Source organism: Apus apus, chromosome 1 (genome assembly GCF_020740795.1).
Source record: "Apus apus isolate bApuApu2 chromosome 1, bApuApu2.pri.cur, whole genome shotgun sequence".
In the NCBI taxonomy this organism is placed as follows: Eukaryota; Metazoa; Chordata; class Aves; order Apodiformes; family Apodidae; genus Apus; species Apus apus.
The window spans coordinates 78,313,508-78,331,598 of NC_067282.1; the positions used below are offsets into that span (position 1 = coordinate 78,313,508).

The 18,091-nt window shown below is 39.4% G+C and overlaps 1 protein-coding gene across 4 annotated transcripts in view; it reads left to right on the forward strand.

The window, feature by feature from the left end:
• Positions 1–18,091, forward strand: part of EPHA3 (EPH receptor A3) — a 226,973-nt gene that overhangs the window by 10,505 nt on the left and 198,377 nt on the right. For all 4 annotated transcript variants that reach the window (XM_051621540.1, XM_051621565.1, XM_051621548.1 and 1 more), the window contains exon 2: positions 6,743–6,807. In XM_051621540.1, the coding sequence (XP_051477500.1) occupies positions 6,743–6,807 (65 nt within the window). The remainder of the gene's footprint in view (positions 1–6,742; positions 6,808–18,091) is intronic.

An 18,091-nucleotide genomic window follows, 5' to 3' on the forward strand; every position in this document is an offset into this window, starting at 1 on the left:
TTACAATCCATGGTTTTATTTATAGGCATTCCTGCATTGCTCATCTCTGTCTTGTGTTCCCTCTTTTGTGGCAGCCTCTTGAGAGAAACTTGCAGTAAGGTTCCTGCTTTGGCTGCTTCAGTGTTCAGCTGTAGGAAAAACTGAGGTATCTCAATCTGGCTTCAGACCTTCCTGGGGAGTGTGCTTAATGAGAAGAGTAAAATCTGGGAAGAAAATGAGACTCTTTGAAAGCTGAGGGTAACTGCCATAAAAATTGAATTTGCCAAATAATCCAAATTGATGTAGGAACCTTTTATGTTCTATAGAAGCAATAATCTGTACAGTAACTTGACACGTATTCCTAGCATCTGAGTTTTAACGCAATCTCTTAATTTTGGAGACAGTTATTTACTGTACATTGAAATGAATATAAAAGAGACTTGGGCTATCCAATCTTTTTTTATGAAGATTCCCACATTCAGTATTGGAGCAACTGTTTTTTAATTCATTTTGGTTTTCCCTTGTTTGTTCATCTCTTGCCCCCACCCTGGTAGAGTTCTTCCGTCAGTAGTTTCATCACAGATTGAACATGACAGTTGCCAAATTTGGAATGTTCTGCAGAAAATTATATTTGTGTTGTGCAGTATAATGGCACAGGCAAGAAGGGTTGAAAGTGCAGACCTCACAACGTTGTGCCTCTCAAAGGACTGTAGTCTGACTTTGAGCTGTAGCAGAAATCTCAATGAGAAATCTCAAATTTGTAAGAGAGTTGTGTAGCTAATGGGCCAAACTTTGTTGGTACTTAGGTTGGGTATGTGTTACAAAGTATGTTCTGTTGGTTGTTTTTGCCAGGCTTTACTCTGTGTAGCTTAGTGTCACTTTCCTTCCTAGGGTGTCCCAGCCTGGAGAAAGACAAAGCTGTAAGAAAAGAGCTAGTAGATAGGGACCTAGAAGATCTCTCTTATGCTAAGGTCATTTTTCTTCTGGGCAGTAACAACATCTTCATTACTACATTTGAGAGGAAGTGCAGGGCCATAAAATCACAGGAGATTTGACTTTTTTGTTAATGGGCAAACAACAAATCGGGCCCCAAGTCTGCTGCTGAGAACCAGGCTTCACTGTTGGACAGGCGTCCATGAAAAGAGTATTGCACTGGTTAAGATTGCTTCATGCAGTGTTTCCTTATCTACTGATTTTACTTATTTTTTTGCTGTCACTTCCCCAAGATTTTGTGGTCTACCTTAACAAATTTCAGCATGGTTTCAGCAACATCAGCATGATAGCTGATCCTAGTTGGCAATTATGGTGAGTGTAACAAGGTGCAGCTTTGGTCTTGCCTGGGCCCAGTGTGTCTGTAGATGTTGTTTAGCCTCAAAATAAGACACAGACCTTATCTGCTGCCATTCTAGTTTTTGTTGCTTGCCACTGCTGGAGGTATGGAGAGTTGAGAAGACTCAGATCTGTACTCATAGGTGGATGAAAATCCAGGTGCAAATCCCCTTTGCTGGGAAGAGGTCACCATTTGAAAAATGTATATCAGAGGTTGTGCTGACTCCACTCTGTCCTACACCAAAACCAAGTTCTGGCTGACTTTTGCCACAAAGTATTTTCTTTGCTGCTCAGGATGATATGACATGTTTCAATTATGGACATTCACAATTTATTGTTGTTGTTGCATAGCAAATTTAATTTTCCCCATTTGTTGGCATTTTTTTAATAACTAACCAGCATATTTCTAAACTGACAGTTTGATGCCAAACTGGAAAGATTAAACAGTGGTGGTTTCTTGTTCTGTGTTTTGGGGTTTTTTGTTTAATTTTTAAATGTAAATGATAATTAGTCAAAGTATTTAATACATTTTACCTCATTGGCTATTGCTCTCTATTTTCTTTGAAGAAATATGATTTGGAAATGCTTTCCAGTGGTGAAGTTGTTTGTAGATTCTTCTTTAGATACTGCAAGTTGCTTCCTACCAGGCTTTCCTCCCCATTTCTTAGGCAATGAGGGAACTCTTGGAGGAGGGGTTCTATCTGGCACAACATTTTAAAATTATTTTTTAAAGGGGGAAGTATTTATACTGTGTCCAGTTCATTGTAGCAGTCATTGCTCCATGTGTTTCTGGAAATACTGCTGCTATCAGACTGTGTTCAGGTACCTTGTTAGCTTTATGGTTCTTTTCCTTTCACTGACGTTACTGCTGGTGAAACCTGCTGTTAGCAAGCCTCGCGGCAGGCCCTCTGCCATCGCTCTTAAACTGGAAGCAGTTTCTGGTAGCGTGAGCAGGCCACATGTCAAATTCCATCTGAGCCTTCATTTGTCTTCTGCCTGATGCCACGAAAAGGAGAGCGAGCAAGCTTTGCATTCTGTGGCCACGTCCCTGCTCCAGTCACTGGAAAGAGATTCATCTTCACCCCCTGGGCAGAAATGTGTATTGAGTGAACTAATAATGCTTTTCTTGCAGTTGTGAGTGGGGAAGACCAGAAGGGTCGGGCAGGAGAGAGCTCTTAGAAAGAGAACGTCTGCATTTTGCTGCCACGTGGTAGAAACAGCTGCTGTGTATAGTATGGTGAGCAAGTCTGTTGTACAGAAGGACCAAGTTACTGATTTTCAAAGCCAAAAGTAATGGTTGCTCAATTTGTATAGCACTGCAGTATTTTAATACCAGTAAATTCTCCCTTATACTTACCATTAGTTTTAACGTGAGTTGAATATATTATAGGAACCAATGCAGGAAACTGAGATTAGACAGCACTTTGTTTATGTAAAGTTTTTTTATGACAACTCCTCTGTGTGTTCTTAGCATAACCAGTGATCCTTTTCAGGGCATTCTGTAGGAAAGAATTGTTAATAGCAATTGTTCAGCTAGTTTAAGAGTTACCCTTAGTAACTGACAGGTCAACCTCAGAGATTTCTGCAAGAGCTATACACAGTTTTGCAGGAGGAGGAGATACAAGGAGAGCAAATGAACTGTGTGATAAATGCATAAGCTCCACAAAGAGCTTGGAAATGCTGATTTGTTTTCATGTGGCCTGACTTGTAAAACCACTTCTTCACTCTCCTCTGAGAAGTGGTAATAGAAAGGAAGAAGAGTTCTTAGCTTTATTTTTGGGACATAATACGCCCAACTATCCTCCTCTTCTGTTCCTCAACATCCCATTTAAGAACATAAGACTTGTGGTTAATCAGTCTCTCAAGTTAGGACTATATCAAACCTGCAGTCCTGCTTGCTTGAACAGCCATACTCTTTGCTGGACCACTTGCTCTGGAGCACCTGACTCTTGCACTTGCAGTCAAAGAAAGGAAACATGTTTTGCATTGTAGATATGTTTAAAGAACAGTACACTTCTGGTGAAAAGTATTTTTTTCCATTTTTTTTTAGTGGGAAAAAGTATTTTGTGTGTGAATTTCAGTTGGGTTCTAAATAGTTTCAGCACTTGGGCAGTCTGCTCTATGTTTCTGCTTGTCTGTAGTATAATTATCACTAGGCAAATGATAAAGTCATCCAGGCAAAGTGACAGATATCTAGGGGGTCAGCATAATAATGTTTTCTTTCTTTGGATATATTTTTCCCCTCTGCGGGTCTTCTATTTCTTGGCATTTCACAAAAAAAAACTAAAAAAAAAAAAAAAAGAGAACAAAAAGAGGAGAGTTTGTTATAGTTACTGAAGATCATGTGACTAGATAGGGGAAGGAACTTTAGATATTCTGATCTTATTTTGCTCTAGTTACTAAGTAGTTACCTGAAATGACAAGCTTTGTTCCTTCTTGTACTAATGAAAATGGAAAAAGTTGAAGGTAGTGCAGTATAAAAGCATATAAATATGTTTGGCACAGAACTCCTTATTTACAGGCCTGGAACATACCTTTGCTTTAACTGTTTTTTTTGTTGTTGTTGTTTTGGTTGTGTTTTTTTTTTTTCCCAGTTTTTTTTTTTTTTTTAATTGTTTGGTTTTGTTTTTTTTGTCAGCAATGGGAGCATTCATACTACTCTGTTTAGGTACCTACTTGCATTCTCTGACTTGTATCTGAACTAGAAGCTTGCCGTAGTCAATGTGAAGACTTCCCTTCTAAGGATTTCTTAAATGTAGTGAAACATATGAGCATGGAATTGTAGTTTGCCCAGCAGTGCCAGTTAGAAGGAGATGAGGAAGACAGGGAAAGTGCAATGAAGGAGAGAGGTGGGAAAATGGTATTTTAACCATTGTAGGTTTGATCCTGACATATTGCCACGCAAGTGGCCCCCTGACTGAGGCTCCTGCCTCTTGTGGGGCACTCATGACTTGCACTGAATATTTAATTTGCCCTCATGGCCCTATCATAAAGCCAGTGAGTGCTACCTGGTAACTGGGTAAACCTGCTTTGAGAGAGAGGCAGGCAGTGGGCAGTAGGCTGTTAATGCAGGTGGCATAGAGAGGTATGGACAGTGGTGCTGAACGCTCATCTTCTGCTCCTCGAGGTTGTGCTCTAACTGTGAGGCTGCTCAGCATGTTCCAGGAGGGGGACTACCACCAGGTTTTGGGTCTATTGCCTGTTTATTTTTTCCAGATGAGACTGATGAATTTGGACTGAATTAATAAATTTCAGAGTGGCTGAAATCATGTTTTCAAGAAACTAATTCTTAAAGAATAAATATATTACTTAAGTTTCTCTTGAGTGATTTGCCTGAGTAACTTATTGCCAAGTAATTTACTTCAGAAGTCACCCTTCCTTCACCACCATGTATTGCAGATGCAAAAAAATATATCTGTCTTAACCCAGGAGATCCATAATCTGTGGGAATTTGTAGTCACATAAGCAAGAAGTGCACTCTTTCCTTATGAATTGTTATTACTATTTCCTTTTTATAGATGCAAACCTTGCTTCAGAATAATCTGCTTAGGGCCCTATGCACTTGATAAAGGACTGACTGTTTTTGTGTATGTGATTGAGAATTTAATTATTGATAAATTCAAAGCTAATAAATGTACAATACTGGATTATGTTACTTCTGTAAGATTAGTAAAAATATTTTGTTTATTGATGTGGGTAAAAATTCAAAATACCATTGTTTTCTTTTAAAGGGGAAAAAATTTTCTTGGCATAGATGGCAGAGCAGATCATTCATATATACATATGCATATATACACAACACAAATGCATGTGCACTCAAATGTAGACAAATATGTATATTTATGGTTGTTTATAACATAGCCTTAATTCTAGTACTGTAGACCCGTTTTTCCGTAGTTTCTCCTGCTATGCATCCCAGTAACAGGAAAAAATGTGCCTTCATAGTGCACTTTTTAAAAAATGATGTCCAAAATTGAACAACAATTAAAAGGAGAATGGTGAGGTAATACAAATAGCCTAATTTATCAGATTCATATAGATTTTCCCAATTTTTTTCCTTTCCTAGTCCTACTCTTTTATTTTCTCTGAGCATCAATACCCAGACCATCTGGTTCTAGGAGCAGTGACAACCCTTCAGGCTTACAAATAGAAGCTGAAGCTGCTCAGACTGCTCTAGTGGCCACCTCTACTAGATCCAGCATGCTCAGGTGTTAAAATTCCCTTGCATATGATGGGATTTATTTCTTTTTTCCTTGTCAGTAATTTCCATATTTGAGGGGAAAAAAAATAAACGGGGAGACACACACACACTCAACAAAAGTAAGCCAAAATTGCAGATAATAAATACTGAAGTTGCACAGATTGGTGTAGCTGCAAACAGTGTTTTCATGTTGGCTACTAATACTTTATTGGTTTGTGTTTATATAGACACTCTTTGTTTTTTGTGTGATTCTTTGTACCAATTCACCTGTTCTTCTTCATGTTAATGAAGACATTATTAGTTGGGGAACTGTGGGATTAAACAGATGACTGGGCAGGATAAAGAACAGAATTTTGGGGGGGGGCTTGTAAAAACAAGTAAGTATATGCCAAATAAAAATAGTCTTTAATGTGCATGTATTTATTTATTTATTTACTTCAAATACCTGTCATGTTTTAAAATGATTTTTAAAATACTGTGATTTGATTGACTGGAAAATGTCTGTATCAAACTGTTTACAAATAAAATCTTCCTTCTTACTCTGAAAATTCTTGCATGCCTCTAAAAAATTAAAAATAACAGCAAGATTAGCAATGAATTGATGACCCTCTTTAAAAGTAGGTTTGTCTGAACTTGTAACATTGTAAATAATTACTTTTGTATCTAATGCATTACACATGACATTTAGAAAACACTTCACTACTACAAGACAATTTGGCAACAAATTAGATCAGAAGGAAGAAAGAACTGCAGGAAAGACTTTAATCAGCATTCATTATTTATTCCTGTATTCTGAGAAAATTATATATGCCAAATACAGGCCTTTAATCAAATAATGATTAAAATATTCAGATCTCACCTATGTAGTTAGACGCATTGACCCAATTTTCAGGCATCCAAGGGGAAAATCTTGTAGTTTGTGCAGCTGATAGAAGCTCTCTGTTCCCACCCCCTGCTGTAATTAATTTGGCCAGAGATCCATTATTTGTTTTTTTGTCACTCTTTTTGTTTTGAAAAGTTCCCCTGTCTGCTGTTCATACCACATTTTAAGATAAACAAGATGATCCTTTTCATTTGTTTTTTTTTTTTCTCTGTAGCTAACTGCCAGGCCACCTGAACAAATCAACTGCTCACAAGATTCCCAAATAAACATGTCTTTTGGTATGGGTAACTGAGGTTAACTGGACAGAGGCAAATTAAACTCATTCCTCTTCATTTCGTCTTCTTTTCTAGTTAATCTGCTGGACTCAAAAACAATTCAAGGGGAGCTGGGCTGGATCTCCTACCCATCACATGGGGTGAGTTCACTAGACTGTGAAATGGAAAAGTGCTGCTACAGACCAATATGCTATTTAACTGTTGTTTCCCCTTCAGAGGACACTGTGCAATAGGGCTGGTTCTTTGGAGCTTCAAAAATAGTCTACTCTAAACTTGCAATATATGGCTTATACAGATATGGTGCATGCTCTTTAGAATGTACATCACATTGTGTGTAATCCCCAGGAAGAGCTCACTGTTATTGGAGAAGATGAATGCAAGAGATGCATTGAGCAAAAATAAAAAAATATTTTTAAAAAGCCTTTAGGTACTGTTCCTTCTTCTATTATAGTGTGTATTTCTAAAAGATATCATGAGGCGCTTTCCTAGTATTACTTGCTAATTTATTCAGATGGAAATAGTGGAAGGTGAAAAATGTATGGACATAAGTGGGTGATGTAAGTACTTATTTGATAACTTATTGCTGAATTGTTCAAGTATTGTTACTTTTGAGTTAAAATGTTACTTACAAAATGTCTAAATAATGTCTTTGGTTGGGTGTTTTTAATTTATCTTGTATCTAGACCTAATGAAGCTAGGCATTCTATTTGGAGAAGTAAAAGTGCAGTCTTAGAACATCTGTGCTTTTGAACTTCGTAACTACATCATTTTTACATAGCATTTGCCACATGTCTGTCTCTTAACATTTTTGATTACTTAATATCCGTGCATAGCTGTCCAGTAGTGCTGATATCTGGGCAATCCCCAGCTTCTTGTTTCAGTGGAATGTGTATGTGTGTTTCTGTAGGAACAACCCATTATGCTCTGTCTACATTGCATAGAGCAGAAGAAATGGCAAGGAGGCTCTTGCATTCTGAATCCTGAAAAAAAAAAAACACCTCCTACTTGGCAGGCTGGAGCTTCTTTCACCCTCAGAGAAGGCTGTGCCATTAAGTCTTTGTTGAATGAAGGCACTTGTGAGACCTGTGGCTCCTCCTCTTTATGTCCTTCCACTTCTGTCTGCCCTGATGGTGCCCAGTTTCCTTCCTCTGTGGCAGCCTTGTTCCAGTTTTCTACCTTTGGTATGACAACTCCTGTTTTACATGTGTCTCTTCCTGTCTTCTACCCTACAGGTAAACCTCTGCTGGAGAGTACTGCCCCTTTGCAGTCCTTGGGAAATGTTATGTCTAGTCTTGATAAGGGCAAAGAGTTGCTAGCTAAGAGTCCAGACAATGTCCTTTTCCAAACCAACTGTATTTTGAATTCTCAGTGTTGACATGTATTTGCTCAGAGGTTTGTTTGTAAGATCGTGAACATCTGCTTTTTTATTCTTCTATGTGGCTTTGGGCAACAAGTTACTTTACCATTATCACTTTTACAAAGATTAGTGGCAACAGTACTTTTGCATCTTTGCCTTATGGGATTCAGTTGTTAATATTTAAGTAGTGCCTTCCTGAAATTAAATGTTATGCAGGTGTTTAGCAGCATTTAAGGATTAAGGCCTGGTTTATTTTTTGAGTTAAAACGTGTCTCTGAACAAGTTGTTCCATACTCCTGGGGAAGAAGTGGGAAGAGGACTCATATTTCTTTCTAGTGGCTGTTCCTGCTGACTTTTCACAATAAGAAACCTCTATAAACAGGATGTCCAAGAGGGAACTCTTCAGCAATTTCTAGCTCATCAGATTTTTTTGGTCTCTGTATGCATATTTTTTTTTTTTTCGGAAAGCCTTTTTTTGTTTGTTTGTTTATCTCCCAGCTGCCTTGCAGTACTCTCCTTTACTCTTCTGCTCTGTTCATCTCCTTGCAGCTGTGCAGATCTACTGCACTTCTTCCTGCAGCTGTGGCTCTCTTGCCTTGGATACCTAAAGCAGTTGGTAGGGAATGATACAGGGTATCTTGGGGGCCATAAGAATAACAAATTTGTTACATTACCCCACCAAAAAGGGCCCCCAGATCTCTGAAAGCAATTTTATTAGCTTCTGCAAGTTTCTATCAGGTAAATGGAAGACAACTTGTGTGCGTGTGTCTGTGCATGCTGTTCTTATTTACTGTAATATCCACAGATATCGAAGCCAAAGTGAATAATGGATTTACTAATGTTCTTACAAGTTAATAAAATTCTTAGTTAAAAATCACGTGGTAGTAAATTAATGTAAAACAGGTACTGTTTTTATAGGAGAACAGAGGCTCTACACCATAGCCTTCAAAATACTGTGAAATTTTAAGCTTACATATTGAAACATGAATGTAAAGTATAGAAATGGCAACATATATCTCAATTGGCATTTTGCTGTAAAATGATGACAACTTGATCATCATGTGAAAGAGATGCCTTCTTTTTACAATCCTTTATTTATAGCCAATTAATTAAACCTGGTAAATACGGCTGCATCTGTCTCGTAGCTAACTAAAATATGAACTTAAACTTCAGTGGAAAAACATTATAATAAAGATGTCACATCATATTGAAGGATTGCTAATAGCATAGTGGTGATTTACAAGGTAAAGCTAATAGAGCTACTCTTGAAGGCTGTGATTCACAAATGAGAATATTGGTGTTGTGCCAATTCCTCTCCAGCATACAGCAATGTTCTCATCTGAAGCCATAAATGTCAGTATCTGTGGCTAGTGACTTAGAGAATTAAAAAAAAAAAATTAGCCAAAGTGTTTAATAAAACTCTTACTAGGTTAATAATTTTATCTTATCGATACATGATATTGATTTGGTTTCTGGCAAAATGACCTAAATTGATTGGTTATCATTTTCAGCATATGATGGTTCTTTATTCTTTTAAGTTTGCTTTGACTTGGGTGTTTATAATAATAGCTTACCAGAAATTCCTGAATATTCATGTTAAGATTTACAGCTCATTTGTATTCCAAAATTTCTTTGTCCCACATAAGAACACTCTAATGGCAGTGTTTTAGACCATGGTTAATAATATCACCCTGTAAGAATGTGATCTCTCCTTGAACTGTCCCACACAGCCACAGTCTTGGCATCAGTAACACTGATCTGGTCAAGCTCATTAAAATCCCTTGGGTACAAAACATTGGCCCCTCTAGATAGCAAGGCAACGGAATTAGGATATATAATAGCAGCCTTTGCTGATGCTTGAGCATGATTGGCAGCAGGCACAAGGCCTGCATCCTGTACCACCATCTCCAGCACCTGCCTAGGCAACCTTTTTGTAATGCCAGTCAGTCAAATACCAGTTCCATTTCTGTAGGTTTCATTAAAGGGGAAAGAAAGAAGAGCTACTTAGCCTGTGCAGAGTATATTATTGATATGCTGATTAAGCATAACACAAGTGATCATTAACTACAATTCACATAAATTGCAGCAGCACAGATGTGGGGGTTGGGGGAATAAAAAAGCAAGTCACTTTAATAATATACAATAGAAATGTGATGGATAATTCATACAGAACAAAAAAGAGTACAGTCTAAATCCTGCTCTGCATATTCATGTAAGTAGTTGTATTGGTTTCAGTATCACTTTTTTACTAAGAAAGATGTTTCTAATTTGACTCCAGCTCCATGTTCTTCGGGAAGTTTGAAAAAAATAAAATAAAATTTGTCACATAATTGCAGTTCATCGTTCTGCAGCCACGCAACTTGTGATTTGATCTTTATACGTTTATTACTCATATTTATGGACTGGAAATTTTTGGGCTTTTTTTTTTTTAACAAAGTCAGTAGAAAAGTAAAAGAAATCATGCTTATCTTGTCTTGCTCTTAGCTGGGGAAAAGAATGCTGTGGCATTATTATTGTCATGTAATAGATAATTGTAAAAAAGCCAACGAGCCAAGCAAAACCAAACAAAAACTCCAACCCCCACCTGTTCTGTACCTCACCAATATTTTAAGTTGAGGGCAAAATTAAAAAAAAAAAACTGGTTTTGAAATACAGATATTGTCTTTGATTGTGACAGAAGTTTTCCAGGCCCTTAAGTTTCTTCAGAAACATCTGAGTTCTTTGAGAGCTAGCCATGCTCAGTACCTTACACTTTTGGGCATGTACTTCAGCAGCTGACTCTACCCTCAAGTGCTTTGAAAATTTGGCATGAATAATTTTCTTCTTCTTAGTGGTCACTCTCATGATCATTTGGACAAAGCAAGCCAATCATCTCAGTCATGGAAACTGGTTCTTAAGTATTAGAGGAGAGAAGGATAACACTCCCTGCTTCTATAATAGTTTGTGTTGTACTAGGAAGGCTAAAGCATGTATGACTGAAATTAATGAGAGTTTTTCCATCAGCCAAAATTGGGTTAGTATCCAGAAATCCAAGTGAAAATAAGAAAAATTCCTGCTTTCTTATATTTCAAAAGCCTGAAAGTAGTTTGTCACATTAGACTGTGTTACTGCCTACTCATGACAGTGGCAATCTCCCTGGCTGCATTTGTTCTAGTTTCTATAGTCAGCTCACATGTGGAACTATAAAAACTTTTTGGCCTCTTTTTGTGGGACATCATGGGCACAGTGACTGAAGAGGACTCTGTAAGCATTTGGATATCCCTTATGACTAGATGAAGGTAGGGGACAACTTGTGCAGTTACATTTTGCCTGTGATTAAGGTGCACTCAAATAAGCTGCCTTTGAGAGTCAGTTATTCAGGCCACTGTGAATGCTAGGTTTCTCTGTTTATATGGAGGATGTTTTCAAGATAGTAAGTATTTCCATGAGCAGTGGAAATAATGAAGTTTGTTTTCCTGCAGCTTAGTGTCTTGTGGTTAATTGTGTCCGGTGATAGAAGGTTTTTTTGCAGTAGGTCCTTAATGCTAGTGGGTTTCCTGATATTCTGCTTCAGCCTTCCCCTCAGCTGGACACACAGAAGTTTCTTTTCCCTACATATGTCTCTTATTTTCACACCACTGCAGAATCTTAGGACAGCTGAGCTGTCAAAAAAACTTGAAACTGGCCAAGAAATACAGAAGTTCATGAAACAACCTAATGTTAGTTTTCTTTTGATACCAATTGATGTCTTAGTCTGTATTCATTTTTTTGTCTGAGACACTAAACTTACCTTGTCAACTTCTAAGTGATACTGTATTTGAAATGGGGAGCATTACCAAAATCACCAGGTGGTTGTGAAATATGTTTCAAAGGAAAACAAATTATACCAAACAATTGGTATGAGACAAAAGATTGAAACTGAAAAAGGTGTCTTTGTAAAATAAAAAAATAAGTACTTTTTTCTAGAATGAAAACAGGCATGTTATACTATTATACACTTTCTTTTTCCTATTCATTAGCAGTGGAATTTCCTCAGTACTTTTTAAAACAATGCATGCTGTTAAAACCAAGATTTATCTATGTTTTGCCTGAGCTCTGGTCTCCTTACAACTTTATACATTTCCTGCTGTCTCCCTGCCTTTCACGGCTTGTGGATCAGGTCTGAAGTGCAAGCAGACTATTTTGGCATTTGAAAGTCAAACTAACCACTTGAGATTCTGTTTTTGTGAATCATAGACTTTGTTTTGTCTTTTTTTGTCATGCTGAATGGCTGATTGAGAAAGTAATTTTTTTGGTTAATGTACTTTTTTTTCCCCCCTCACTAAGATATTTGCTTTTTGGGTGCACTGGAAGTGTATTTGTTTCGTTTTATTCTGCTTTTTTTCAAAATAATTATAAAGAAATAAAAACATTTCTATTATAGCTTTCATAAGTCTTTCCTTTCACCTCCAATTTTCTGTAATTAAGCAAGTGCTATTTCTCATTTTTAGACTTTTAATTTTCTTCCAACTAGAAAAAAACCCACTATTTGCATTTATTTTTATTACTATAAACTGAATTACTTTGCTTTGGAAAGAGACACTTAAAAATTTGCCTCTTGAACAAAAACCTCTTCATTCACACTCGGAGCCTTGAACCAGAATGTGATCAATGGTTGTTTATTCAGTCTCTGGGTGCAGCTTTTATACTAAATCTGAAAATGACAAAAAATAAACTTATTTGTACTGTACTTTTTTCCTCTTTCTGATGGGTATTACTTTCAGCAATATAAAGCTATGAGATATGCCAGATGATTATTTTAATTATACGAATATTGCTAAACTGGTGACGATATTGTTTAGTACTGCATTCTAAATATACTGTGAAGATCTTGTTGATGTCTTCAGAAACAGTGTGTGGGTAATCAAGGGTAGAGTGTACTTTTGGTGTACTTCAGCTGGCTTTGACTTGTGTTTCATCTGTGCACTATCTTCAGCAGCTTACATAAAGTATGCATTTAAAATGGAAGTCTAAATGACTAAAGCAATGGGGGAAATGTTTTGAAAAAATAAATAAATTTGAGATTATGCATACAAAGTATCAGAATTATATTTATGACTGTCCCTTGTTATGAGTTGACGTATGTAATAATTCTAGTCTGTGTTGTGTTCATTTGAAAAATTTGGTGTCATAATAGTACTGGGTTTTTTGGTACATTTTTAGACAGCTTTAAACTTGCCATAAAGTAAAAAGTATGCTAATTTCTATTCTATGATCATCATTAAGGGAGGGGGAAAGCATTTTCCCCCCTTTTCTTTTGAAATTAGCAATTTTACCATGTTAATTCAAATTATGAGATTTTTATTTAAAAAAAAGATAAATGCAACAAGAACCAAAAAAGCTGAATGTACAATAAGTGCAATGTCCTTGTGTCATTTTTTATAATGAAAAATATGGAAAACCCCCTTATATTTCATTAGCCTCATCAGTCATTTTACTTACTGGTAATAGTTTGCTGAAGGTTGGGTATCAGTTTTCTGTGGTTTCTAATAAAAAAAAAGAGCAAGTTCTGGCTTCTTTTCCAAGACTTAAATAAAGGTCTTATTTAGAGTTGGAATTGCAGATAGTTCAGCTTTCAATTTTTCCTTTTAACTTCCAAAGCTTAGAAACGACATCATTCTCCTCATGGGCAGAATTTTATTTCTGTCAGCCCTGTCAGCTTAAACGCAGGCCGTTTGTGAGAAGTTCTCTCAAATGGCCTGATCACCATGAGATATTATTTTTCCCTTTGTAAAGAAACGCTTACTTTATACTTTTTATTCACTTACTTTTGTGCCGAATTTATTTGCATAAACCAGAATAGAAAAAAGTAAATATAGTAACTGTCATGAAATGCAACATTATTTATCACAGGGGTACACTACAGTCGATTTTAAGACTGTTTTTATAGCATCAAGACCACAAGAAGAGTAACCACAGTCTCCAGATAAAAATGCCCATAAACGCTTTTGCCCGATAGCTTTGCTGTGGTTTGCATTATTTTTATGGTCTAAATAGTTTTGGTAGGTAATTTATTCTGGTATGTATCTTCTGTTTGTTTCTTCCGGCTTTCTGAGAATACTCAGACTGAAACGATTGTCCGTGTAGAACAGTAGTTTCTGCAATTTAAAATTGTTCTTTTAGAAGGTATTGGGAAGTAGGCGGGTAAGTGCATGGATGGCTCGCTGGCTCTTGCGCTGGCAGAGCGAGACTGAGAATGCTTTTTTTCCTTTTTTTTCTAGGCAGGAGACTCACATGTTGCTTGAATTCTCCCCACAATCTTTCAGAGTTGTTTGTGAAAACAGCCTGAGGATTCTGTTAAATTAATTCATTTCCTCATTTCGCGCACTTTTTAACTTCTCCGGAGGGATGTCCCAAGCTTTCTGGTAAAGCCTGTCGAAAACAGGAGAAGAATCAGCGGGCTCAGCCGTGTCCGGAGGTGCGCGGGGACCCCGGCCCGGCGGCAGGGCCAGCGCTTTCCCTTCTTCCCGGCGGCTGCTCGGCCCGGGCTGACGGCAGGGCTGCCGCCAGCGCCGGGCTCGGCCCCGCGGCTGGAGGGCAGGTGTGCCGGGCCGCAGCCGGCAGGGAGGGCGCCGAGCGGGGGCAGCCCCGAGCGGGGGCTCCTGCCGCCGCCCCCTCCCGCAGCCCGCGGGCCGTTACCGCCCAACCGGCGCCGCACGCTGCGGCCGTTGGGGCCGCGGTCCCGCGCAGGGCCGGCCGTTGGGCGGGCCCCCCGGCGGGCTGCGGGGCCGCTGTTCAAACCAGCCCTGGGGCCGCTGTGGCGCCCCAAGAGCAGGTTTCCCCCAGGGGAAGGGCTCCCGCAGCGGGGAGAAGCTCCGCCGCGGGTCCATCGGGCGTTGCGGTGTTAGCCCGGGAGGTGTGTTTGAGGAGGAGTTAGCGCGGGGCATCCGGCCTGTGCCCCTCAGCGCCCAGCCGGGCGGCGGTGGGACTCTGCTGGGTTCCCTCCCGTGCCGGGAGGCCACGGGCCGCCTTGGAGGGGAGCCGGGAGGTTTCAACACTTCAGGGAGGACTGGGGCAGCGCTTCAGATAGCGCGTCTCGCTTCTGTTACGGCCATCCTCGTACAGTGGTATTCAAAAGTACTAGGAGTATTGGCCAGCGCGGAAGAGGCGCGGGTTCAGCAAGCCCGGCGCGGCTGTGCCGGGTGGCTCCGAGCGGAGCGGCACGGCGCCCCCGGCAGCTCGGCAGGTGGCGCTGCTCCTTCAGCGCGGCCCCCGCCGGGCTGGGGCCTTGGGGGCTGGGGCGGGCGGTGCCTGCCCGCGGCGCCGGGCGCTGGGAGGCCGAGGGCTGGTGGCCGCTGCCTTCTGGCGCTCGCGTGGTCAGGCTTGCCACCCCTTTTACGCAGCTGCTGTGGTGGCCTTTGGGTGTGCTGCCCAGCGCAAGAGCGTAGGGCCCGATACTTCAGTGCTTCGTGTACTTGATTTGTTCTGGAGTGGAAAGTGTTATGGAGAAGTGTGTGTTTTATGCTTGTGTTCTGCTTTTAATCAGTGGTGGAGCTCTATGAAGGATATGCTGGGGTTAAGGGCTCTTCACACTGTGTGTAGATACAATCTTAGACATAGTATGGTGATGAAATCTGTGAGTTGTTGCTCTGTGACACTTGATGCTTGCATCTGTGCGTTAGTTTCCCCTGCCTAACTGCTGTTCCTCCATGTCTCTCCGACTAGAACTTTATTTCCAGCTGCTGGATTTTTGGAGGCCCCAAAGGGTAATTAAGACACACAGAATGATCGCTAGTTGTCTGTTAGCACTTGTACGTATGGGTGAGTGCGGTGCTGCTATGTGGTTTGTATGCTGTTGCAATAGACAAGTAGGGGCAGTCAACACCATCCTCCCCCAAGGGGCTTGCAATTGATTTGAGTTAGACTTCAGGGAAAAAATTGGAATCCTGCTGTATCCTTGTTTTTAAACAAAATAGAAACATAAATGCAAAGTGAATCTTTTAAATCTACAGGACAGTTGCTGTTTAGAGTAGCTGAAGCTTAGTTTTCTGAACTGGGTGTCAACATTCACATACAGTGCTTTCTGTATTGAAAAGCTAGGGCATGGTAAGAACTAGGGGTTTTTATTAGTTGCCAGTTGTATATCTTAGAACATTACAGGTAGATTTTGACCACCAGTCCTTTAATGAGTGCCTGTTTAGAATTCATTGATACTGATGGTGAAAATTCTGGTGAATTAACTGGACTTGTTGCCCCAAAATTATGACTGACTGGAGAGGCTGATAGTGTTGGTTATAGATCAGGCTGCAGAATGGTATAAATTAGAATCTACTTTTGACTTAGAATCTTCTTTGAAGTTTGATACTGAAATATGTCACAGTTTGAGATGTAGATTATCAGAGAAATAATATAATGTTGTTTTGGAAGAGTGGGCAGGAAGCTGTCTAGCCCATCCAATCACCTGCTCAATGCAGGACTATTGGTAACATTGCATCAGATCAACAGCTATGGCAGCAGAGCCTCTGAGGATGGAGATAACAGAGCCCATCCAAGGCAGCCTGTTCCAGTGCTGTGCAAGCTTCTAGTGGGCAGAATTCTGCCTAATACCTAATCTGAGTGTTTCAAGACGCAGTTTGTATCTGTTTTATCTGCTTAGGTCATCTGAGGGGAGTTTGGCTGTGGTAAGTCCATTTCAAGTTGTGGCAGTCTGTATTTAGATCACTCCTTAGCTTTTTCTTTTTACAAGAAGTCCCTGCTTCCCCACATCATGTGTTTTTGTCCTCTAACTCCTGGTGTTGAGTGCGTTTACTAGTTGCAATGTCATGCTCGTTGCCGTAGTAGCTTTCTTAACCGGGGGGAGGGGTGGTGAACATGTGGAAAACTACAAGAGTGGCAGAAAAAATCGAGGTATGGGAATGAATTAGGAGTGTAGGTGCCTTATCTATGTAACTGATCAAGTGTTTCAGTCAATACAGTTCACAAGCAACATTATATTTTATTTTAGATTCCTTTTACCACCCAGGGATTTGACAAGTAGAAGCTGGATTCTGGAGGAGTTCAGATTTCTTAGAAAGGGAGAGTAACAGCACCATGTAGCTTACTTCTTCACAGCTCCTAAAAATGTGAAGTCTGATCCTATACTAGCTTGTTATCCAAAAACTCTTTTAGTTGGAGATGTGTTTGTCTAGAATCTGAATGTTTTCAAGGTTTTTTCTGAGAGCTTTTTCCTTGTTAAGCTTGTATATTCTATTTTATTTAAGATTTGGAATGCTTTTTTAATTTGAATAGGGTTTTGTTTGCTTGTTTTGGTTTGATTTTGTTGATGTTTTGTTTTTGTTTTGTTGTGTTGTTTTGTTGTTTTTTTTTAAAGGCCAAATTTATCTGAGGGTAACTGGGGAAAAAAAAGGGCTAAGGAAGTAATGTCAGCTGAAAAGAAGATGAGAACTTCAGACAGAATGACATTAAACAGTCAAAGCCTATGTGGAGAGAGGTGGCAGTTTTGAGGGCAGGTGAAGAATCAAGACTGCAATCTGCAGAATGTAAGACTTGGAGCTTCCTTCCCATGTGATAGTAGGGAATAAAGATGCCACAAGAACCTTGGTGTTTCAGAGGAAAAGCAGGAACCTTTGGCTTCTGTGGGAGGGAAAGAGCTTGGGTTAACTCCGGGCTTCCCTGTGACTCCTTCCTTCAGACTGTAGAAATTAATTCAATTACGCTTGTGCCTGACATGTTCAAAACTGTGCCTTCGTGAGCCTCTGTGTAAATATTTACTAGAAGTTCAAACAAACAGGATTCTTGCTTTTCCACTTTTAACTTAATGCAAAATTAAAATCTCAGCCAGAACTTCAGAAGTTCATTTCTTCCTGGACATGCAGTTTGATACATAACGTGCAATGCATTCCATGAAACTTAAGGGATGTGTAACCTGGCAAAGCAAACATTGCTACTGGAACTTGAGCGTTTATGTTCCCTGATGTCCTTGTATTACCTGTTTAACTTTTGCTAATATTTTTGTGACACTTCATTAATAAACAAAACGTATCCACAATGGTAATTTAATTTTACTCTGAAACCTGGTAATAAATGTTTGAACTGTGGAGCATTTATGT